The 25640-nt window shown below is 36.0% G+C and overlaps 1 protein-coding gene across 9 annotated transcripts in view; it reads right to left on the reverse strand.

Moving 5' to 3' along the window:
• The window catches only part of CCDC171 (coiled-coil domain containing 171), a 396084-nt gene that overhangs the window by 110686 nt on the left and 259758 nt on the right, over positions 1-25640 (reverse strand). For 8 of the 9 annotated variants that reach the window (XR_008661460.1, XR_008661461.1, XM_055302495.1 and 5 more), the window contains one exon: positions 25410-25562. The exons of the other annotated variant lie outside the window; for it this stretch is intronic. Coding sequence is in view for 6 of the 8 variants with exons in the window: in XM_055302495.1 (XP_055158470.1) it covers positions 25410-25562 (153 nt within the window). In the remaining 2 variants the exon portion in view is untranslated. The remainder of the gene's footprint in view (positions 1-25409; positions 25563-25640) is intronic. 9 annotated transcript variants of the gene reach the window in all.

A 25640-nucleotide genomic window follows, 5' to 3' on the forward strand; every position in this document is an offset into this window, starting at 1 on the left:
AAACAAAATCTTTCTCTACATATAATGTGTATTTGTGTTTTGAACACTGCTCACTTCTTACCAGAAGCTCAAGGCAAGAACAGATCTTAACTGAATTGCTGAGCAATTAGGAAGCCACCCTGCATCCACTTGATTCATTAAGTCCTGTCAAGTTTTCCCTGTTTATCTCCAATGTCATGTTCCTCTACCCCATTACGGCCCTCACTCCTCACTGGCACCTCTTTAATATGACTTACCACAATGCATTGTAAGTATTCATGCAGATGACCTGCCTTCTCACAGAAGTCATCGGATCCCTGGGAGAAAGTCCCTAATCTCATCCTGGTAAGGATGTAATACGGTATCATGCTTAAGACTGAGGACTTGGGTTCACACTACCTAGGTTCAAATCTTGGGACTCTACATTTGATCATTTCTTAATCTGAAAGGAGGAGATAATAGCCTCCCTTAGGTAAGGATAATGAGAATTAAATGAGTTAATATATATAAAGTGCTCAGTATAGTGGGTGGCACATAGTAAGCATTCAATAAATACTGGCTGTCACTATTATTCTTATTATTACATCATTAGCACTTGGCAAAGCATGTAGCATGTAACAGGTTCTCAGTAAATACTTGGTAAAAGAATAATTAGTTACTTCTTTGATTATTGCTTCATTTCAAGATGATGTAAAAAATTAAAATTTTTCATGAAGAATCTTAGTCATGGACTTAAAAGTTTGAGTTTGGGGGGATCCCTGGGTGGCTCAGTGGTTTAGCACCGCTTTCAGCCTAGGATATGATCCTGGAGTCCCGGGATTGAGTCCCACATCAGGCTTCCTGCATGGAGCCTGCTTCTCCCTCTGCCTGTGTCTCTCTCTCTGTCTCTCTCTCTCTCTGTCTCTCATGAATAAATAAATAAAATCTTTTAAAAAAAGCTTGAGTTTGGATGGTACCATTTTACAGAAATAAATAAGAACTGAAAATACATGATTATTAAAAGTCAGTATATTGGGGAAGTTTCTGAGATATTTTTTTCTGAGCAGATAACAGAACCAGCAGGAAGAAAAAACATTAGGTTATTTCTCATTCCACATAGGCATTTTTTAAATGTCCACTCTTATTTTAAGGATTTGATGCCTTGTTATCTAATTTGAGGGCCATCTCATTATTTACAGAATTTTTAGAAAATGTGAATAAGTGGTTTATTTAAAATGAAGATTCTACTTGAATATCATTTAAAAATGTTTTTAATTCCTTTCCCCCCTGAAAATAGCTTTCCATTTTTCAATCCCAAAGCTATTTTGAACTTCTTAACCAGATCAGGAATTTGGATTGATAAAATATGAGAAGTACTTCCTAGGCTGAAATGAACCCAAAATGACAGGCCATGTTTTGTCAATATGCTGTTTGGCCTTTAAATAAAGACACATCAGAAAACAGAATTATCCTCTGAAAATAAAAAAAAAATTACTAGTATTTGGAGTATAAACAGAAATTAAAATTTTTGTTTTGGTTTGGTTTTAGAGGGAGGGGAAAGGGCAGGAGAGGGAGAGAGAGTCTTAAGCAGGTTCCATGCCCAGTGCAGAGCCTGATGCAGGGCTCGATCTCATGACTCCAAGATTATGACCTGAACAGAAATCAAGATTCAGACACTTAACCAACTGAGCCACCCAGGTACCCTGTTTATGTTTTTTGTTTTTAATTTAAAATTTAGTTTGTTTATACCTACCCTAAATAATGAATGCTTTTTGTAAAATTATACCCCGTGTTAAACTTACAAACTGTATTAGTTTCCTATGGCTGCCAAAACAAATTACTGCAAGCTGGGTGGCTGAAAACAACAGAAATCTATTCTCTAACAGCTCTTAGAGGCTAGAAGGCCAAAATCAGGGTGTCAGCTGAGCCACACTTCCTCTGAAGACTCAGCAAGAATTCCACCTTGGCTCTTTTAGTTTCTGGTGGGTGCTGGCATTCCTGGTTTTCAGCTGTGTCATCCCAATTGCTACCTCCATCCTCACTGGCCCTCTCCCCTCTCCATCTCTCTGTATATTTGTGTATCTCCTCTTATAAGGATATCGGTCACTGGATTTAGGGCCCACTTTAATCCAGTATGAACCCACCTTAATTTAACTGATTATATCTGCAAACACTCAATTTCTGAATAAGGTCCCATTCTGAGGTTCTCAGTAAACATGAATTTTCTAGAGAACACTATTCAACCTACTATATCAACTATTAACAACATAAAAAGAAATGAATCAGAGTTATTATTCTTATAATTTTGGACTCAGGGTGCCTATATAATTCTACTTCAGACTGCTTTAAATGATAGCTTAAATATTAGCTCAGCAAAACCTTGTGGACATCCTAAGCCCAATTAACTTTTAAAGATCATTTTCATGAGCAGCATTTCTGGTGAAGCTATATATTCAGGCTTCAGATGTTACTTAGCAAATGGAACAAAAAAATTTTTTTTACATATAGTAACATCTTAAAGAGAACTAGCTCTTTTCCCCCCTTCATTTCTAATTGCTGAATATTTTACTTTTATTATAAAACAAATATATTCAGAAATCAATGGAGTGTTTTTAAAATGTGTTAAATTATGTCATGCTAAACATAAACTTACAACCAAAAAATCCACAAACACCCTCTGAAAGAAATTTTTAATGTCTATGAATGTTATTGTCTCAGAATTTCTATAATACATGTGCAGTGATAATTTTCTAATAAATACATGCAGAAAAGGTATAACAATAGTCATACACACTTATTGTTCCATTATCCAAATTCACATTATTTCAATTTGTTATCTCTCTCAAATTCCAAAGTAGCTTAATTTGTTAGGATCGCATTTTTTACTTTTTAAATGGACATAATTTTTATTATAAGTGGATATTATTTATGAAAAAAGTGAGGCAGATTAAAATGTTAACTTTACAACCTAAGAAATGAAACCCTGTATTCAAAAAAAGTATTAAAATACAAAAGTATTATTTCCCCCTGCTATCAATAGGTCAGGCATTTAACAACAGACCTTGAAACCTAACCGAAGAACATGTTTCCAGGCAAAGCTACCAAAATGCCAATCAGAAGGCACTTTAAGGCTAACTATGAACTCTGCACCCAGAAGAAGGAGAGTGACTTAGGGGCCTCCAGAGTTCCTTTTGACTTTGAGAACAAGTAACTTATAAACTTATGCTCAAATGATTAGGACATAGTAGAAACAGCATTAATAATAAGCAGGAACTTTACAGATAGCCTTTCTTTAATCTTCATGCAAGCCTAGAGATAGGAGCTACCATTATCCTCCTTTTTTCAAATGAGGCAACTGAAGCCTTCTGGAAGAGGCCATTCATTGCACCAGGATCACATGGTTAGCAAGAGATGAAGCCAGAATTCAAAGAATCCCACTCTAAGCCACACACCCAGCCGGTATAAATGGGTGAGCTCTGAGTTGGGCTGCCTGTGGTTGACATCATTGCCCCAGCACCCAGTGGGCCTTACAATATGGAAATAATGAGAGTAATAGCAGTGAAAAATACCATATACCCATATAGGTGTTTTAAGTACTCAATAAGTTAACACATCTTCAACTCTGAGAATGTGGTCTCATACATGGAAAGTAGTGAATAAAAGCTCATCTTTCTCCTCCTTCTTTTCCTGCTCTACATCAACACTCTGGTTCAACAAACCACATTCTGTTTCATGTCCATAGCCTGGGCCTTTACCTGAAAGACACTTTCCTTTGCTCACAAGCAAAGGGGGTTTCAATAAGAAAATAGAGATGATGTAGGCCCCAAAGAAAAGTGGCGGCCACAGTAGTTTATTAAGAGCTTGGACTCTTTGGCTTACTAGCTGGATGATGCTCCCCAACTCTTCTGAATCTCATAAATAATACTTATATCACACATAAGGCTATGTACATAGGCGTATTTTGAAAGCTCTAAAGAACTACAGACACAAACAAAATTATGATCATTACAAAAGAAATACAACATGACTCCTAGCTTGACCTTGACCTTGTATGGGCCAGCAGCATCCTGTTTCTGCCCACATAGTTCTCTCCGTCCAGAATTCCTTATTTAAACCCTATCATTCCTTCAAAATCAAGCTCAAATACAAACTCAGAAATATTCCCTAACTGAAATACAAATCAAAACCACAATGAGATACCACCTCACACCAGTGAGAATGGGGAAAATTAACAAGGCAGTAAACAACAAATGTTGGAGAGGATGCGGAGAAAAGGGAACCCTCTTACACTGTTGGTGGGAATGTGAACTGGTGCAGCCACTCTGGAAAACTGTGTGGAGGTTCCTCAAAGAATTAAAAATAGACCTGCCCTACGACCCAGCAATTGCACTGTTAGGGATTTACCCCAAAGATTCAGATGCAATGAAACGCCGGGACACCTGCACCCCGATGTTTCTAGCAGCCATGTCCACAATAGCCAAACTGTGGAAGGAGCCTCGGTGCCCATCGAAAGATGAATGGATAAAGAAGATGTGGTCTATGTATACAATGGAATATTACTCAGCCATTAGAAATGACAAATACCCACCATTTGCTTCAACGTGGATGGAACTGGAGGGTATTATGCTGAGTGAAGTAAGTCAATCGGAGAAGGACAAACAGTGTATGTTCTCATTCATTTGGGGAATATGAATAATAGTGAAAGGGAATATAAGGGAAGGGAGAAGAAATGTGTGGGAAATATCAGAAAGGGAGACGGAACATAAAGACTTCTAACTCTGGGAAATGAACTAGGGGTGGTGGAGGGGGAGGAGGGCGGGGGGTGGGGGTGAATGGGGGACGGGCACTGAGGGGGGGCACTTGACGGGATGAGCACTGGGTGTTATTCTGTATGTTGGTAAATTGAACACCAATAAAAATTAATTTATTAAAAAAAAGAAATATTCCCTAACTACCCCAGTGCAAATAAATCTCTTTTCAAGCTCCATGAGCATTTATCATCTTACTGCTTTATGTAAGTCTGTTCTGACTCCCCAACTAGCTTATCACTTCGAACAAGTAAGTGACTCTTCACCACAGCTCTTGGTATGCAATCCTTGTGCAGAAACAACTATCTTCCTTGTATAAAATATGGGAAGAGAAAAAACTCTAAAAGAGTTTAGGACTTCACATGGGAACAAAATTCATTGATTGATTCAACAAACTTTTGTTGGGTACTTAGCAGTAGGTCAAGCACAAAGTGGGTACTAATACGCTAAGGATGATTACACATGGTACCTGACTTCCAGACCCTGAGCTCGGCAAAATGAAAAATGCACATAGGACTGCCGGCCTTGATCCTGATCTAGTTCTAGACATAGAGGCTTGGTCTGAATGGGCAGTAACAGTGAGCAGGCATGCTCCCTGCTGACCAAGCTGGAACCTTAGAAGGAGTTGGAGGGGACAGAGAAGAGTCTGATATCTTGAAAATAAATGTATTACCCCAAGTGCATAATAAATCCCATCATAAATACTTGGAGGAATAAATGTCAATTCTCCTATATGACACCAAAATAAACATGATTTTTAAGCTAAAATTTATTCATTTAATAAATATTAACTCATTGCTATTACATGCTTAACTGTTATATGACTTCATATCAATGAGACTGTATTTTTTTTAAAGATTGTGCTCTCATCATTTACAGAAATAAAAGCAAGCACAATTTCTTATTATCCTTTCCACAATGGACTCTATATGCATTTCTGAAGTTCTGAATTCATAAATAATCATTTGTTTCTGGCACAGATGCAAAAAAAAAAAGGTTTTTTTACATTCCCTTTTGAAGATTTCTGTTCTTCTTTTCCTTAAACTGATGAAACTGCCCAACTGCCATTGTGCCAATTCTGGGGGTCACAGAATCAAATTCATCAATGACAACAATGACAAAGCTGTTAAAAATGCTGAGAAACACATGTGTAGCATTGAATCATTACTATGTTGCCATGAACTTGAGAGGAAATGAGAAATCTTCAAGGGGAAAAACTAACATCAAATAGAGCTGACAAGACAGCCAGCAGTTTGACTCAGGATCTGTCTCCTTACCCAGTTTGGTTTGGGTTCAGTAGCTAAAGTTCAGAGTTCAGGGCTATTCTCAGGTGGGCTAACATTCCTACCATCAGATTCTTAAATTCCTTTGTTTCTTTTCTTAAATTTACTGTTCTACATTGCTATTAATGTTGTAAGAGCTCTTAATCATAGTTTAAAATTTCCAGAACACCTTATATCTTTCTCTATGTTTCTTATGGTAAAGAAAAATAAATTGGTATTTTTTTCCTTAGGAATATGGAATGTCAGCACATAAGTATTATTTATTGCAGAAATTAAGATTTTTATGAAACTCAGAAATGTATCATAAAGCTCTCTCTTTACCTGAACTTAAAACTTAAAAGAATAGCATTTTTTATTCTTATTTTTAAGGACTACAGATGGTCTACTAGTGCATTCCTCACGATCACCATTATTACTTATTTGTTGTACTCCATTAGTATGGTACATACTGAAAAAGATATAAACAAAGACACAAAACCCTGATCTCAGGTGAACAATTCAAATCCAACCACATGTCAGAAATTTCTTTCCATTCTTGTTTCTCTTCCCTTAGGAAAGGAGTCAGGGAGACCATAGAAACAATTTGTTAAATAATAACCTGACATACAGATGATCTTAAGAATAAAGACATTCTGAACCCACAGAGACAGAGAACCAACCACAGCCATAAGCTTGGCTTTTTGATAACTGAACTTCCAAAGAGGCTGGTGAACTCTAAGTCAGTCCACACAATTTGGAATGTGTGATGAACTTTTAGCAAACTTTGCCTTATGTCCCAGGTAACCATGCTAACATCTAGGAATAGAACAATTTCCTACTCACACAGTACTTCTAAGTACAATTGTGTTAGTCAATCGACAGTCAATTACAATAAAGTATGTAGATGTTATAACAACCAAATAGGTGTTTGGGGGAGACTTAAGGTTTAAAAGTTGGGGGGAAATATCAAGTAGGTAAAAGGTAGAAAACAGTATTCAAAGCAAAGGAATCAGTATATATAATTCTCATGAGATTGAGAGCCTGGTACTGATTTTTACTAATTTAAGTTAAAAAAAAAAGTAATAGATTGGTAACCCTACAGATGCTATACCTGGGTCTTTGTGGTTTGTGCTTAAAAAAGAATTGGCTTATTTTGTACAATATTTGTGTATTTTGTTTCTAAATGACTAAAAGAGTTTCAGGCTGCTATATATTGTCTAAGATGTCCTTCAAACTACACATATAGGTCTTGATTTCAATAAATGAACAACCAATCTCCATGAAATTTCTCAATTTTCTCTTTTAAATCTGGATTTGAAATACTAAAGCTATTAAAGCACTGGCATAAGTATTTTGATTAGATGCATGAAACAGATCTGTTGAAGATTATCTGAAATAAATTTCCATAATTGTTTTTGGAGGGGTTCCCCCACTGCATTTGAATTTCAGTGTTGTATTTGCTTCCTATCTATCCAGCAATACACTATGGGTGCCAATAAAGAACGAATAAGAATAAAAACTAGTTTAACTATAAGAATGGTTAAAGTCACAATGGTATCCAGAAGGGCTGAACAACTACTAATTAGCCAAGTATTAAATCGAGAGTACTACCTGTGAACTCCACTAAGCTACTTAACTTTCCATGCCCTGGAGGGCTATCAAATATTCCATTTCAATGGTGAAAATATTTAAATACTTGTTTTATTTATTAATCTAAAAAGCAGAAACTGAAACAGATGCCACTGCTATCATTAATGGCCTGAATCCTCTGAAAGAACCTGAAGGAACACTGAAGTTGACACAAAGCCCTGAGAAGACAGACTTGAATTTGTGCCTACATACTTCTGAAGGTTACCAAGTAGAGCAGAAGGTTGTGACAGAAATAATAAAGCTAATGAAAAGGCTCAATCTCACAACCCATGATATCACAACCTGAGTGGAAACCAAGAGTCAGATGTTTAACCGACTCAGCTACCAGGCACCCCTCAGTTTGTAACCCTAACTCCCTGTCTAGTTTGCCTTCCACTGCAGAGTTAGAGGCATATCTGTTCTCCTCCTCTGTGCCTCAAAAATGATGGACAGAAGTATCAAAGAGATAATACTATAGTGGCAGAAAGTACATATGAGCTGTGATAAAGAAGACAGAGAAGGAAAGTTAGTGAAATATCTGTTAGATTAGCCAGTTTTCACATGCTTCTTGGTTTCCAACTGCAATCTGTAATGTTGGCTTTATGCAATGGGTCCTATCCTTATTCCCTTCTACCAAGGGGAAGTTGAGGAATCAAGTCAGTTACCAGTATACTCTGTTTTCTTCTAACTTCCCTTCAGTCATTGAAAAAACGAAGTGACCACAATTGACCTGAAGCTTAATTTGTTAAGTAAGATTTTGCGATCTTTGGGTAGACCAGACTGTGGATGAGGAAGCCATCTTCAGTGTAGTACTCAGAAAAGTCTTTATTGAATCCGTGAGTGTCAAGTATAAGATCTAGCCTGTAAAACATGTGTTAACATATGATTTTATGTCTTCAAAGGTTAACTATATGCTTTTAACAAAAATACGTGTATCACTATTCTCCCCAAAACATAGGATGAAAAGTTATACATTTAATGACAAAAATCAGCATCAACAATCAAGATCTTTTACCAGTAAGTAGTTCCTAGAAAAGTTTATACATACAGTAAAGCAGAAATTTTGTTGGAAGAAACAAAAACAAATCTTAGTTTTAAGTTTAGTTCAGGTCTTTGAGCAGCCATAAAGCAAGTAAAAATGATTTTACAAAGTACAGAAGTTATCGTAACATTAATTCTTTTTCTTTCCTTTTTTTCGGCCTTGGGTACATGATCTGTATTTTATGACATGTCTACATAATTATTTCTTAACAGGTTCCTGGGTGTCTTCTTGACATAAAAGAGGCTTCCAAACTTTGTAATACCAGAATCCTTTTGTTAAATGAAAAATTATTCAGAAAATTAATTTCTATATGAGATAAAAGTAAAATGACCCTGCTTGGAGTTGGAGTGGGAAGTGAAAATAAATCTGTCCTCTCAGCTTCTCCTATTCCCAGCCTCAGGTATCTATACAACACAGGGATAAAGACAACTATGAGATTTACTTAACTGTTGTTTCTAATAAATGATAACCCCCCCATTCTTTGTTTTTTTAAGATTTTATTTATTTATTCATGAGAAACACAGAGAGAGAGGCAGAGACATAGGCAGAGGGAGAGGCAGGCTCCCTCCGGGGAGCCTGATACAGGACTTGATCCAGGATCCCGGGATCAACCACTGAGCCACCCAGGTGCCCCAATAAACCCCCTATTCTTTTTCACATTTTCTTAATACCAAAATAGTAACCAAATAAAACTCTTCTGAATATTGCTAAAAAATATTACTATACATCTGATGCCTTTTGTTATCAGTGCCACTGAAAGAAGAAACAATGTGGTCACAAAAGCTGAATAATTCTAACAACCTTACTTCACATTTCTTGGTTTTCTACCTGCTTTAGAAAAAAACACTTTAGAGTATTTTAAGAATTAGAGGACTCTATATTCAAATAAATATGGATAAGAAAATATAAGTATATGAACTAAGATCTTTAAAATAAAATTACTCCATAGGCAAAATATAACAATATTCCAAAATAATGAGTATCTATATCTATAAAGAATAAGATATAGAATTTATCTATTTAAATTTACATACATAACTAGATTCAAAACACCTTCTAGGCCTTTTTCTTTTCTTCAAAAAAATAGTTATATTATCAAAAATAGGCAAAAAACATCTAGGGAATACATAATTATAATATTAAGAATCTATAATATCCAATATGTTATTTAATAGATACTTTTAAAAATTAAGTTGTAAGCTCCCAGGAGGGATTAACAAAATGATGTATCAAAACAATCACTCTAGCATGATAAAATTAGATATAATCTATACTTTATACAATGTATAAAGCATATTTTTTCAATCAAATTCACTTTTTCAGTTAGTACTTATCAGAAATAAGATGGTGGAGACTAGAAACATAAAGCTGTCACCTTAGCTGGCCCCTTACATTCTGGAAGGGTATCTTTCCAATTGGTGTCAGGCAAACATTGAGAACAAAAGGATATCCAAAAGAATAAGCTGAATTCAGATCCTATCAAAGTATGCCCTAAGCCAAAGTTCTGGGAAACTAAGACAGCTATTTCTTCCCAATTTCTCAGCTAACACAGAATCTTAAGAACAAACGCAAATATCTAAACTTCAAACCAGTGTAACATGGAAGGATGTATGCTTTCAATTCTCTGTACATAAAGCAGAAGGAAAAAGGAAGGTCCTTTTGTTCTAGGTAAAAGGCCTTAACCATAGACCTAGAGAATTTGTCAGTCTTCATACACAGCCGGATTTTTGTTTTGTTTTGGTTTGGTTTTTTGGTTTTTTTTTTTTTTTTATGAAAGGAAAAAAATGAGGTTTTGCACAGAAAACTGTAAAACTTTTATTCAAGTTTAAATCCTCTTGTCTTTAACCAGCCTAAAGGCACACTCAACATAAGCTTGGTCATTCTTTTTTTTTTTTTTTAAGATTTATTTATATATTTATTCATGAGAGACCAGGGAGAAAGAGAGAGAGAGAGGCAGAGACACAGGCAGAGGGAGAAGCAGGCTCCATGCAGGGAACCTGACGTGGGACTCGATCCCAGGTCTCCAGGATCACACCCTGGGCTGAGGGCAGCACTAAACCACTGAGCCACCCAGGGATCCCCAGCTTGGTCATTCTTAATGCTTCTCTTCTATTTCATAACCTAAAATCCATTTTCCAAAAACCATCTATTTCCACCTTCAGTTGAGAGCCTGGGCTCTGGACACACAGACAGGGGTTTCACTGTAGATCCCAAAGAGCCTGATCTTGGGCAAACTACTTAACCTCTCTGAGACTGCATTTCCTCATCTACAATAAGGGGAAAGAACATTCCTCCCATAAGATTGGAGATTGAATTAAATAATGATGGATGAAATAGATGTCTCTATATAGTATCTGGCAATTAAGACATTACTATGTTCTTTAGATTATGGGACCACTAAGTTAAACTCTATTTTGAGTCAGTGGTCCAGCTTTCTTTTTCAAGACACACATACTGGGATCCCTGGGTGGCGCAGCGGTTTGGCGCCTGCCTTTGGCCCAGGGCGCGATCCTGGAGACCCGGGATCGAGTCCCACATCGGGCTCCCGGTGCATGGAGCCTGCTTCTCCCTCTGCCTATGTCTCTGCCTCTCTCTCTCTCTCTCTCTCTCTCTGTGACTATCATAGATAAATAAAAGAATTAAAAAAAAAAGACACACATACTGCATCATCAACTCAACTCTTCACCCCCCCATCTGCTCTTCACAATTAATTACTTATGTATTAACTCTTAATTCAACTTGAACAAAAAAGTTTCCTTATCCATACATGGTCCAGTCAATTGTTTAATGAATCTGTCTAGTAGAAAAAGATGTGCCTTGACCACCCACTTCGTGGATTTAATGTCTTGGGTGTGGGAGATTTCATTTTAAAGAAATCATTTAGCTCTCTCTTGGGTATTCGGTTTGGCATAAATCATACATTTTTAAACAGAAATTTCTTCCAAAATTATTATGAGAATTATGACTCTATGTTTGTTGTTCAGCTGCCCACCTTACTTTTTTTGGCACTGCTTTCTATCTGATGCTGACTTTTTAAAATATTGACAAATTTAAAAAATCACTCATAGCATATAACAAGAGTTTTAGACATCTAAAATACAGTGAACAGGAACTACTTTAAATATGTAGTTATAATATTTATGATGTCAATGACAATTGCATTGAAAATTCCAAAGTATTGGAACCATCTAATTATTAAGTCTTTCACTTCCCCTGTAGGTGTAAATACATGAGTCTAATAAGCTCTCTCACTATGAAAAAACATACTTATATTAAAATATTAAAAACTGTTTAACGAGCTTCGTTTCCTTCCAAAAGTAAACTGAGGTTGCGTCTGCATCAGCTTGAGGCAAGGGAAGTTTCAAACATAATGTTTTTAAAACTAGCCATTATTTCCCATGCTGAAAAAAACTGCAATTTTATTTCCTCGCAGCAAATGAAACTGTCAGGAAAATTTAGGTGTAATAAAATTGGGTGGTTAAACCAACATGCTGGATTTGAAATAAAACTGAATTAAAGGAATTAAAATTAATTCTTATGTCAGTCAACCCTTTAAAAATACTATTCAAAACTTACTGTTTTTACACAGAGAACTTCCCTGTTCTTGATAGGGGGGTGCAAAGCTAACTATCTCCTTAATGACCACTAATGGCGCTGCAGTTGAAATGGTGCATCAAACAACATTTTGCATAAAAATGTGTTGCTTCTGGCAACTTTTCTACCCTAAATAAAAAGTTGTCAAGCAGGGTGACTTTAGTGGTACAGAGTTTTAAAATGGTGGATGCCGTCCAAGGTTAGCTAGTAACGGCTGACATGCCCTGGAATCTTGAGGCCTGAATCAACATTGTTTTCACAGCTGTAATTAAGCCACCTAATCAGAAGCACATTTTGACGGGACAGTTTCTGCAAGCCAGACATTACAATTTCTTATGCCTGGAGCGCAGTGGCTCATGAGAGGTCCTCGTTTAATTTCAGGTTAAAACGGGGGGGCGGGGGGCAGTAAAATAAAAAGTGTTTTTTTTTTTTTTTTTTTTTTTTTTTTAAGCAACATACAACTGTTGAAATGAAGCAGGCCTATGTGTTCATGCCTTGACCAGCCTTGCATCCCTCCCTCCTCTGGCTCTCTGCTGAGTCCCCCAACTCTCAAGTGGCAGCTGCACACAGTGAGATGAAGGGTCTCTGCCAAGATCAACAGATGAGCTGGTCTAAACTGGCTCTCTGTGTGTTCTGATTGTAAATTGTGCTGGTGATGATTAGAGAACTCTAACACAGGATGTCGACTCTTAAAACTGTCCAGAGAAAATAATGTTTTTAAGTTCAGGAAATTTTTTTTTACTTTTTTTGTGGCTTGGTGCATAGTGTTGTGTCTATAAATTTCATATGATTCAAATGAATTCACTCAAATTAAGCAACTCTTATTTAAAAAGAAAAAAGAAAAAAAGAACGACATGGCTTGGCTCAGAGCAGGGACCTTCATCTCAGACTGTTTATATAACAGGGCGGTGGAGTGTGGTTCTCCACGGGCACACCAGTCATGTGCTTCTACCACCTGCCAATTGAAGATGTTCCTGAAATGATGAAAATCTCAGATGCAATACTCACATCTTATCCAGTAACTATCTATCGATGTCTTTAAAAAGCTAAATTGCCAGCTAACGCTGTTTTCTACAATGTTGTGGCATTCTGCAACATTTAAACTTTCAACCCCAGAGGCCATTGTAAAACTATCAATATGAAGGCACTAGTCACTGGAGTCTGATTACATTTAGTTCTGCATTTTAATTACATATGGATTCTATTAACCAAACCTTTTGCCTTATAGGCAACATTTTAATCAAATTACTATAATTTTCAAATATGTTACAATAGTTTGACGAGTTAAAAGTTCACATTCCTAACATATTAAATATCAAAAAACTTTGCATGAAAAAAAGGAAATACTCCTTACAAATACGCTAATACATTTTCAGATTACTTTGGGGACTTTTTGACTACCTTGTTACAAGTTATATTGTGAGATTTATATAACTGGTATACATTTATAAATGGGTTATTGGTGCTGAATGCAACCTAACTCAAAACATAATTATGTTATAAATTTAGAAACATGCATTCATTTGATTTTTGTTAATTGAAGCAATAACTGAAACATAGTTAGAATCTAAATATTCAAAAATCAGTATTTGTAACTTCAACTGAAGAATTTTAGAGCTGAGAGGGAATTGAGATTTTATCTAGCTGAAATCCTCCATTTTAAAGCCAGGAAAAACCAAGACCAAGGAGACTGTATGATTTATTTCCAAAAGCTCTGTGGTGAGTTGATAACAAAGGTTGTTCAAGAACCATATTTCCTCTGATTCTCTGTCAAGCTACTTTCCAGCACAATACATTGCCATTCTGTGTAAGCAACAATCATGCTGCCCATCCATACCACCCAAGACCTAAAAGAAACACTTTTTTAATGTGGTAAAACACACACAACATAAAATTTACTACTGTAACCATTTTAAAGTATACAATTCAGTGCCATCAAGTATATTTAGCATTGTGTGACCATCACCACCTCTTAGCTCTAGAACTTTTCCATCACCCCAAAGGAAACCCCATTCCCATTAAACAGTCATTCTCCAATTCCTTCCTCCTCCTTCCCCTGTCAACCACTAATCTGCATAGAGAAAGAACATGCCTGTTTATATAAATGGAATTCTACAATATGTAATCTTTTGTGTTTGGCTTCTCTCATTTAGTATAATGTTTTCAAAGTACATCAGTGTTGTGACATGTATCAGTACTTCATTCCTCTTTACAGCTGAATAATAAATAGTCTATTGTCTGGATAGACCACATTTGTTCATCCATTCATCGATCGATGGACATTTGGGTTATTTCCATCTTTTAGCTATTATGTATAGTGATGTTAAGAACATTCGCTATTTCCCTTTCTTTTTAAATGGTATTCTTTATCAGTGGAAGTGATATCACGTTGTGATCTTAATTTGCATTTCCCCACTGACTAATGACAATGAGTATCTTTGCCTGTGTGTTTGTTGGTCATTTGTATACCCTTTTGGATAAGTGTCTATTCAAGTCTTTTGCCCATTCTAAAATTTAGGTTGTTTGCCCTTTCTTTGTTGTTGAGTTCCTTACATATTAGATCCGAATTAGATATATGATTATAAACATTTCCTCCCATTCTGTGAGATGTTTTTTAATGTACAAAAGTATTTCATGTTGATTAAATCCTATTTGTCTATTTTTTCTTTTGTCATTTATGCTGTTGGTATCATATCTAAGAATCCATTGCCAACCCTAGGCTTTTAATTTATCTCTATGTTTTTTACTAAAAATTTTAGCTTTTCTATTTAGCTCTCTGATCCATTTTGAGATAATTTTCATAGATGGTATGAGGTAAAGGTTTAAAGAAATATGTTTTAGGGCAGCCCAGGTGGCTCAGCGGTTTAGCTCTGCCTTTGGTCCAGGACGTGATCCTGGAGACGCGGGATCGAGTCCCGTGTCGGGCTTCCTGCATGGAGCCTGCTTCTCCCTCTGCCTGTGTCTCTGCCTCTCTGTCGTCTCTCTCTCATGAATAAATAAATAAAATCTTTAAAAAAAAAGAAAAGAAATATGTTTTATAAAATAAGCTTTCTCCTTCTGAAATAAATGTTTCATACTCTTACTTTCGGCTGGACTCAGGCACAGGTAATTTTAATTTGGTATACCACCTTTATCAACAAACATTTACTGAGTATACATCATGTGAGAAAAAGGTATTAAACTGGTCAATTTCTGTCTATATGGGTAAACATACAGAAGCAGGGGTCTCAAAAAAATCTGACAAAGTTTAAAATTATTTAAGTGGTATGCTGAAAAGAATGTTCTTTGTCACAGATAACTTTGGGTCTTTTTTTTTTGTTTGTGAATAGAAGAAATGTACAATTTATATTATTTGAAAGTACTTAAAATTTTATCATAGATATAATAATTGTAAATTATTCATTCTCATTAAGTGTTTGCTAGAGAAGCATATAAAACATAGTTTGATGAGAATTAATTTCAGAAAATTTTGTGTGGGAAAAATGAGGGGGGTAGGAATTATGGTTTGTGCAAAGTATGTAAGTTCCATAACAAATATGTATTGAATAAACATTACTGAAGGAATATTCTTCCAATTATTTAAATTCAAATCAAGCAGCACTTACTAAAGTCAGATCATTATAATGAATTTTAATAAATAAGTAAGACATGACCTCACAGACACACAACATAGTAATACATACACAACTAATTGATTACATAAGCCAGAGTACTATATAGTGCTCAGACAGATAAATGCAGTGATAAATGAGCATAACAAAGGGAACTCTTACTTCTGCCAACTGGGAGATGAACTGAAAGCCAGATTGAGTCAGCATTTACCTGAATGTCAATGATAAAGAATTTCTACTTTATCATGGAAGAAAGTTTAGAGCCAAAATGTTGTGAGTCAAGCTATGGCCTGACCATATCTGTGTGTGATAAAGATAACCTCTGGCACTAATGTGGCAGACAAGATGGAAGAGGAAAACCACATATGGGGAAATTCATTGGAAGACCATTCCAATAACCCAAGGAAAAGTTACTGTGATCACAATGGTAGAAAGGTGAGGATGGATCTAGGAGATTTGTGGTGGTAGAAAGAGTGAGACTTAGCATGTGCTTAAATATTGGTGGTGGATAGAAGTGGGACAAATGTTAAGGCTTCTGCTTTGGGCTGCAAGGTAGATAGTTAGGTCAGAGATAAGGAAAATGGGGAGTGGAGAATTTGGGAGGATGGGGAGTGGCAGAGTTGAAGAGCATGTTCAGTTTGGGACCTCCACGAGTCTGAGCTGTTTGCAGAAAACTGAAGTGGAGATTTCTGAAAATCTAAACAGGCAGTAAAGCCCTCAAAGAACCCAATTTAAAAAGAAAGATAAAAGTGTAAGAGAGAGAAAACCTTAAGCATATTTACTTGCTGCTACTCTTTGAACAACCGCTATAAATAGAGTATTAGACTGTCGAACTACCATCTGTATTTTCTACAGCCTAATCACTGATTAAAGACAATGGTCTGAGTCTGAAACTTTCATTCCTGCTGCTCTATGCTCCACTCTCAGAGTATTTCATCACTGAGGAATAGAACTATATAAAATATGTTATATTTATTATAGAGAAATGTGTTCTTATATCTATACTCACATATAAAATCTAATATATCTAACAAAAATGTCTACATATTATTACAGACATATAAGTTATATATTCATATAATTAAGTATATTTATATATGAATACACATCTAAAATTTAGGATATCATGCCCTTATAGTCACTATCCAGACATCAGTAGTCATGAAAGTAGCTCCTTTAAAACTGCATCATACAAAAAAAACTAAAAGACTAGAAACAGGTATATGGCCAGTGGAATATGCATTATTACCTTCAGTTCCCTATTTACTACACCAACCAAAGCTTGAGTTTCTAGAATATGAGAAACATTTAAAAGTTTGGAAATGTATGTCAAGAATCAAAGGAAAATGTCTGCATGTTGATAGGGCTATCTCATCTTTTGATATTGTCTGTTTCCCTTACTTAGCTCTGTTAGTATCGAGGCCAGAGCTGAAGCTTGGATAAAAATATGGGAAGATTTAATGAGCATCTAAGTAAGCAGTATTCAGCAAAAGGGTTAAAATGAGTGTTGTTATGGCATCAAATGTCAGTGACTTCTGAGAATAACTAGAAAAATGAAATTTGGAGTTGGGAAAAGTAATTACATAAAGCAAAGGCAGTAGATGTTTGCAATGTAGTTGTGGCATACATCCCAGTCAGCGAGCCCAGCCAGCTGAGAATCACACTCGTGGCCACACGGATCTGGCTCCTCCTCCATCTCCTCTCTCCCAATTCTCCATTTCATTGGCTCTGCTCCAGTCACACAGACAGCCTTCCATTCCTTAGCATCCCCCGCTTTCTCCTGTCAACTCCTAACTTTTTAATTAAGTTTTTAATTTAAATTCCAGTGTAGTTAACAGAGTGTTATATTAGTTTCAGGTGTACAACAGAGTGATTCAACAGTTCTATACATCATTCAGTGCTCATTATAAGTTCATTCTTAAACCCCTCCACCTATTTCACCCATCCCCTCCACCTACCTACCTCTGGTAACCATCAGTTTTGTCCTCTATAGTTAAGAGTCTGGTTTGGTTTGTCTCTTTTTTTGTCTTTGTTTTGCTTCTTAAATTTCACATAAATCATATGGTATTCATCTTTCTCTGACTTACCTAATTTAGCATTATATTCTCTCCAGGTCTATCTATGTTGTCACAAATGAAAAGATTTCATTCTTTTTATGGCTGAGTAATATTCCATCATATATACATACTGCATCTTCTTTATCCATTCATTTATCATTGGAAAAAATGGGCTACTTCCATAGTTTGGCTACAGTAAATAATGCTGCAATAAACATAGGGGTATGCTGCATATACCCTTCTAAATTAGTGTTTTCATATTCTTTGGGTGAATGCCCACTAGTGCAAATACTGGATCCTAGGGTGATTCTATTTTTTAGAACCTTTTAAGGAAGCTCCAGAGTGGCGCTTGTTGTTTGTTTGTTTGTTTGTTTGTTTTCCAGAGTAGCTGCACCAGGTTGCATTCCCACCAAGAGTGCATGAGGGTTCCTTTTCCCCTACATCTCCTTACCAACACTTGTTGTTTCTTGTATTTTTTATTTTAGCCATTCTGTGATGTCCTACTACCTAGTCTTCATGTTATTTATTTAATTTATTTTTTAAGATTTTATTTATTTATTCATGAAAGACACACAGAAATAGAGAGAGGCAGAGACACAGGCAGAGGGAGAAGCAGGCTTCATGCCAGGAGCCCGATGTGGGACTCGATCCCAGGACTCCAGGATCACGCCCTGAGCTGAAGGCAGGCACTAAACTGCTGAGCCACCCAGGGATCCCCTAGTCTTCATGTTTTTTTTTTTTTTTGCTTTGTTTTTTTTATTTTATGATAGTCACACAGAGAGAGAGAGAGAGAGAGAGAGAGAGAGAGAGAGGCAGAGACATAGGCAAAGGGAGAAGCAGGCTCCATGCACCGGGAGCCCGACGTGGGACTCGATCCGGGGTCTCCAGAATCGCGGCCTGAGCCAAAGGCAGGTGCCAAACCGCTGCGCCACCCAGGGATCCCAGTCTTCATGTTTTTAACTAAAATTTCTATTCCTCAGGTAGGTTCTGTGCACTCATAGCCCTCTGCAATTCGACTTCAACATCATTCTAATTATTTGTAACACAGTATATTTTCCATTGAATTTAAAGTGCCATGATGGTAGAGATTTGTCTTAATCCATCCTTCATTCTTATAAGAAAACACTGGACAAGAAGTTGAAGCCTTGGATTCTAATCTGTTGGATTCTGACTAAAAATCTGGCAGCAAGACTCCAGAATCCATACTTCACTGTACAGTCTCTTTCACATTAAGTCATGGTTTATAGCTCAATTAAAAATCTTTTTCTTAAATAGTTAAAAATCTCAATAATAAAGATCTTGAATCATTTGTGATAAAGTGAAAGTTTATAAAAGCAACTTAACTACAGTAAGTTACTTAAATTGTCAGTTTCTTGATCCACACAACACTACTACTGACAAATAATCCTTTCTCTCTCAAGAAAATGTAATGAAAACAAATGTGACAACATATTACATGAAAACATAAGAGACAGGGGATTCTTATTTTTTATTTTTATCTTAACTGAACCAAAATATCTAAATCTTGGGCTTTTATTAACAATATAATAGCATTTGACAACTGTCAAACCTGACATAATCTGAACAATATATAAAGATATCCTCCCTGCAAAGATATTAAGTGGAATGTTCCCCTGATTTGGAATTTGTTATTTTCTCATAAAGAAAATACTATAGGGGTGGCTGGGTGGTGCAGTCGGTTAAGTGGTCAACTCTTGGTTTCAGCTAAGGTTGTGATCTCAGGGTCATGGGATCAAGCCCTATGTCAGGCTCGGCACAGAGTCTGCTTAGGGGTCTCTCTCCCTCTTCCCCTCCCCCCTCCCACATGCTCTATTTTCTCTTTCTCAAATAAATAAATAAATTTTTTTAAAAGTGCTGCAGAATTAAAAACGTACTGCTTAAACACAGTGGAAATGAGGCAAATCAATACTGTAGCTTGCAGCATCATAACTCAGAGCAAAGTGTTTGGGTTTGGCATTTTATGTTTCACAGATTGAAATATGCGTTTCTCCCCAGCTGTGGGTGTGCCTGTCTCCAAATACCCACAAGTAATTGGTTCTGACTGCTGCCCTGTTCTCTACTGGGCTGTCTGTGACTCAAAAGCTCTTTACTCGAAGCCCTTTCTGGTTACTATTACTCAAGATAAAAGCTCTAGAGCAGCCTAAGTTAAGAGGTCAAAGGCCAACATACTGAAAATGTTAAAATACTGGCAAGTATACAATTGATGAGAACTCATCACATTAAGTCACATTAATGCTGGAGATGCACTCCAGCATTATTATTATTTGTTGCTGAACAAAAAATGAAAATATAACCTTAAGGATAAAGTTTTTAAAGATGACTATGCATGTCTACAATATGATCAATCTCTTTCTATGCATTATAACACCATGATATATTAAGGTTTTTATTAATAATGAATATTTATTTTTCATTCTTATATAGTGAAATGGCTGGAAAAGATGGTTAATGAACATATACTGACTGCCTTCCATTCACTAAATAAGTGATAACAGCAACTATCATTAATAACTATGCTTAATGTACACTAAAAGCACTGATTTAAAGGTTGTTTTAGTTCTTTTGCCTATTCATCAAAAGATTTTTCTCATGGTTACATATATTTTTTTAAAGCTATATGTATAAGCTTAGCTGTGAGAAACATACATAACTATCAGAAAATGTTTTTTATTTGATTTATTAAATAAAACTTATTGCAAAATTTATTGAGCTTCTACTAGTAAGCCAGACAAATCTTTAATCCTTAAACCCAATCTTACAATGCAGGTACTAGTCTCTACACATTACAAATACAGAAACTGATGCTTAGAGTACTGCATGGATTAAAAAAAAAAAAAAAAAACTGCCACAATGCAGTTCAGGCCTGCTTGACTGTAAAATCTTAGATGAGGTCCCGTGAGGAAGAGGTGATGTCAAGTTGGGTGGGTATCAGAAGAGACAGCTAGGTCATCTGGGGGCCCAGAAATAGAGTTTTGAGAATGCCCTAAATAGGAAATACTAGAGGGACCAAACAAGAACATCTATAGCAAAAGGGCCAAAGGTAGAATCAAATCAGATGATAGAGTAAAAGGCAAGGATTGGATGGTGCAAAAATAGATTGGGAACACATGAAGATGGGGTTTGGAGTGATTACTGCAAGCAGTCTTGGGCTTCAGTGGATACAGGCTGATTGGGTGGGTTGGCTGTCTTTAATTGAGAGAGGGCTAGGAGCTAAAGCAACAATATATTTTCTATTATACAAAAAAAAAAACCACCTCTTACATCATTTAATTCATTAAACACATGTATTATCCATAAGGCCTATTCCTCAAATCAAAAGAAAATAATTTTTATTGGTCTTCCCCCTTAACATGGTGTCAAATTGCTACACGTTCTTCAAAGGCTCCTACAAACATCTCATCTTTTACTGACGTTAGGCAGAATGAATGCCCCCTTCGTCTCTGCTCCCCAGACTTTACACATACCAATTTTTGTGATTTGCTTATGTGTTTGTTTCCCTTGCTGGAAGAGGAGTTTTGCATGTCTGAGCAAGTCTCCTCTTCTTTAAAGTTTTCCAATGCCTTTCCCCTTGCTCTTAAAATAAAGATGACAAACTCAGTGACCCTGAAAAGTCTTTGCTGATACCTTAGTCTAGAGTAAGCTTGTTTAAAAACTCTTATATGCTTCAATTCTTTTCTTTCAGAGCACTTAACCTGGTTAGTAATTACACATTACTGTGATTATATGAAAATAATTTCTTACTATTAGATTGTAAGCTCACAAGAGGAAGGATTGTCTGTTTTGGTTAACACAATATCCCTCAGACTAGAATTGTGCCTGCTCTAGAGTAGATGCCAAATAAATATTGAACTAATGGATAAAGAAAAGAATTGAGAAGCAATAATACAAAGAAAGCAGAGCTCAAGTAAGTAGAGGCCAAAGAAGCCAAAGAAGGAAAAGTCAATAACAAGTGAAACAAAGGAGGTTAGCGTTTAAAGAAGAAAGTAGTTAAAAGCTTCATACATTGCAGAAAGATTAAAAGCCATGAGAAGGAATTAATGGATGAGGAGCAAGCAGAAAATTATTTGTGACCTTTGAGAAAATAGTTTCAGTGGAATGATACTCAGGAGCCAGATAGCAGCAAAGCTAAGGACTAAGTGGGAGCTGAGCATACAGAAGAAGCAAGTAGACAACTTTTCAAGAATGTGTCAATGAAAGAAGGGGAAACAGGCTGCAGAAAGTGCAGAGAGCTCAGTCACTGGAATATACTGACAGCAATATACAAGCTCAAGGCTACAGTAGGAGGCAGGACAAAATGACAGTGTTTGCAGCTGAAGATGGTAGGTTAGTAAATAATATTTTCCTGTGGTGCAATCCAATTACTTTCTATCAAGATGATGGTGATAAATATAATAGCTAACTTCTTGTTGTGGTACTGACTACTCACTAGGTGCAAAGCAAAGCCCAAAGTGCTTTAACACTTCTCCTAGAGCTCCCAGCATCTCTGTTAGGGTAATAGGATCATTATCCCATTTTATAGATGAAAACCCTACGTAAGCATACAATTAGTGACTGATAAAACTGGAATTAAATCCAGATTTATTGTCTTGTATGGAACACACTACTGATTCCTAATTCCCTTGCCTCATGACTCATTATAGCTAAGAGTGGCCATATGACCCACTTCCACCCAACGAGATATAAGTGGAAATATGTTTGAAGCTTCCTTGGAAGGCTTTTCCTTTTTTAAATATATAAATACTTAAATATATTTATATATATTTAATATCTATTACCTATTAAATTTATATTAAAATTTATGAATATTTAAATAAATCTATATGAAATACATTTAAATTGTTTTTAAAGGAAAAGCCTTCCACGGCTTTATTATATACATAAAACAGATATTGCTGGGCCATCCCATTCTTGTGACTTAAATGTGATTATAAATCCCAGAGCTGGCTACTCTCTTATGATAATGAGGGAGTAGCAGAGAAATCACAGAGAAATTGAACCAATAGCCACAGGACAACAGCCACCTACACTTAGACTTGTTGCTATATGAGGAAAAAAACAAAAACAAAGAACTTAGATTTTCTTAAGTCACATTAGTCAGTTTTTTTGTTATTTACACTTACTATATTCCTAATGGATATAATTCCAAAGCTCATGCTCCTATCCACCAAACTATATCACCTCACATCTATGAAATACAAAGACTGAGATTCTTCTACCCCCCTCAGAAAGTTCTTAAGGAGTTCAAGTTTGAAAATGCATACACAAATGTCTTGAAAAATAAAATTACTATACCAATTTATTACCTTTACAAAAATAGTAATTCTCAGTTAAGGAAAGAGACCAGAGAGCAAACATTCTGGAGACACATGGAATTGGGCAGTGTTCTCCTAGAAGGACACATCATAACCTCCTGGGAGGTTTTTCACATTACACACACCCCTTTTGAGAATCACTGCCAGAGTGAACCACCTTTTACAAATAAGGTGGTGAGCATATCCTTAACAGATGTGTTCAGGAGGGGGAAAGGTCAAGGAGTAGAGTTTTATGATGACAGACAGTGAAGCATACTTTCATTAAGACATCAACAGCACAATAATTGATAAAAAAAAATTTTTTTTGAACTCAGGAGGAATGAATCCCACCTTATCAAATGTGGACTTTCTTAAAATACAAGTAATTACTTTTATATGAATAACAGTAACAAAAAATAAATAATAGTATGACACAATCTAAACAATATAATGAAATACTAGCCAACGGGACCAGAGAGTTCACAAGAAGAAACATGAGTATGTTTCAGAGAAAGGCTAGAATAAATTCAAAATATTTGATTTTTTTAAATAAGTTTCCTCTCAAAAAAAATAAGTTTCCTCTCATTTTAATTAATCTTGGTGGAGATCAAATTTATTACTCTCATTAAGAAATTACCAAAGTCATTTTTTAAAAAATTGAACTCAACATCTCAGGTCCCAAATAATTGGTTTGGTCATTTTTTGGATGATGTGCTAGTATTTTCACTTACAAAACATTAGTTAAACACCCACCCTGGGCAAGACTGTTCTTGCCTCTAGAGCACATTCACAGCAGAGAAGAAATACCCCAAATTGCTTGTCTCTATGGAACTTATAGTCTGTGAGAGTAGGGAACAAACAATAAGCAAATAAATAAAATGCAATTTATGTCAATCAAGAATAAGCGCTATGGTGAAATAAAGCAAAGAAGGTGTAAGAAGGCAGTATGGGGTGAGAATGAGAGAGTTTGGGGATGGGGGATAGTTGGTAGCTGCAATTTTATTTTATTTTTTAAAAATATTTTTTAAGATTTTTTTTTAATTTATTTATTCATAGAGACACACAGAGAGAGAGAGAGAGAGAGAGAGAGAGAGAGGCAGAGACACAGGCAGAGGGAGAAGCAGGCTCCATACAGGGAGCCCAATGCAGGACTTGATCCCGGGTCTCCAGGATCACACCCCAGGCTGCAGGCGGCGCTAAACCGCTGCACCACCAGGGCTGCCCCGTAGCTGCAATTTTAAACACTAGGGTCATGAAGGTTTCACTGGGGTGCAGACACTTGGCCTAAGATTTGACAGAGCTGAAGAACTAACCCATAGCCATGCAGCTATTTGTTTTAATGCTAACTCTTTTTCTGTTGAATACATCATTGGAAAAGGGTTATTAGCCAAATGGCAAAACAATACTGTTTTTCCTTACAAGTCACCTTGAGCCATTCTAATCAAACCAAAAAAGGAAAAAAGGCATTCTAGTGACTGGTAACCTTCTGAATCTCCTATTGATATATCTGCCTTTGGAGGAAAAAGTTTTAAATGTTTATTTTATTCCTTTATTCATTTTGTGATACTCCCCAAACACATTATTTCAAATGTAGGAAATTTTGTTTAGTCTTAAATGAGCCCAAATTTCATCACGGGCTAAAATTTTAAGACATAAAATGACTGCTGAAACTGAATTTTAATCATATAGATGAATCACAACATGCATCTTTAGCTAGGCATGTATTATGGATAAGTCTAGTTTTCTACAGAGAATAATCACATGTTCTAATTACCATTTTGGTTATACGCATAATTAATAATATTCTGTCTTAATGGGACACACTGAATCTTCAGACAGTTGCAAGCTCTAACTATGCATACTGCCAAATCCAACTGTCAGCTGCACTGCCAAACACAAAGGAATCTTGATGTAGTGTTTTAGCATTGGTAACAGTATGCATATCTTTATACATGATACAATGGAAAAATTAATTGCCTTTCTCTCCTCAAAACTTTCTCCACATTAACAATTTTACATTGCTTGATTGATCATTTACACTAAATTATATATATTGGCGGGTGATCTTATGCACAATAAAACCATGAATGTAACTCTGACCTAAGACACAAAGAAAAACAATGTTGAAAGACTTACTGATTGCAAACTTTCATTTTCACGTAAACAAGCAGTGTGAAGTTCTGATTTTAACGTTGCAATGTGACTTCGATGAGATGTCATTTCCTTTTCTAATGTAGCAATTCTAGCACTTGCAAGCTGGTAGACATCCATGAAACTTTTAATCATAGCCTTAAGAAATAAATAGAATGTCACATACAATTCAAATAAAGATGTCCCCAAAGAAGAATTTCCATAATTTGAAAGCAA

Source organism: Nyctereutes procyonoides, unplaced genomic scaffold (assembly GCF_905146905.1).
Source record: "Nyctereutes procyonoides isolate TBG_1078 unplaced genomic scaffold, NYPRO_anot_genome, whole genome shotgun sequence".
Taxonomy (NCBI): Eukaryota; Metazoa; Chordata; class Mammalia; order Carnivora; family Canidae; genus Nyctereutes; species Nyctereutes procyonoides.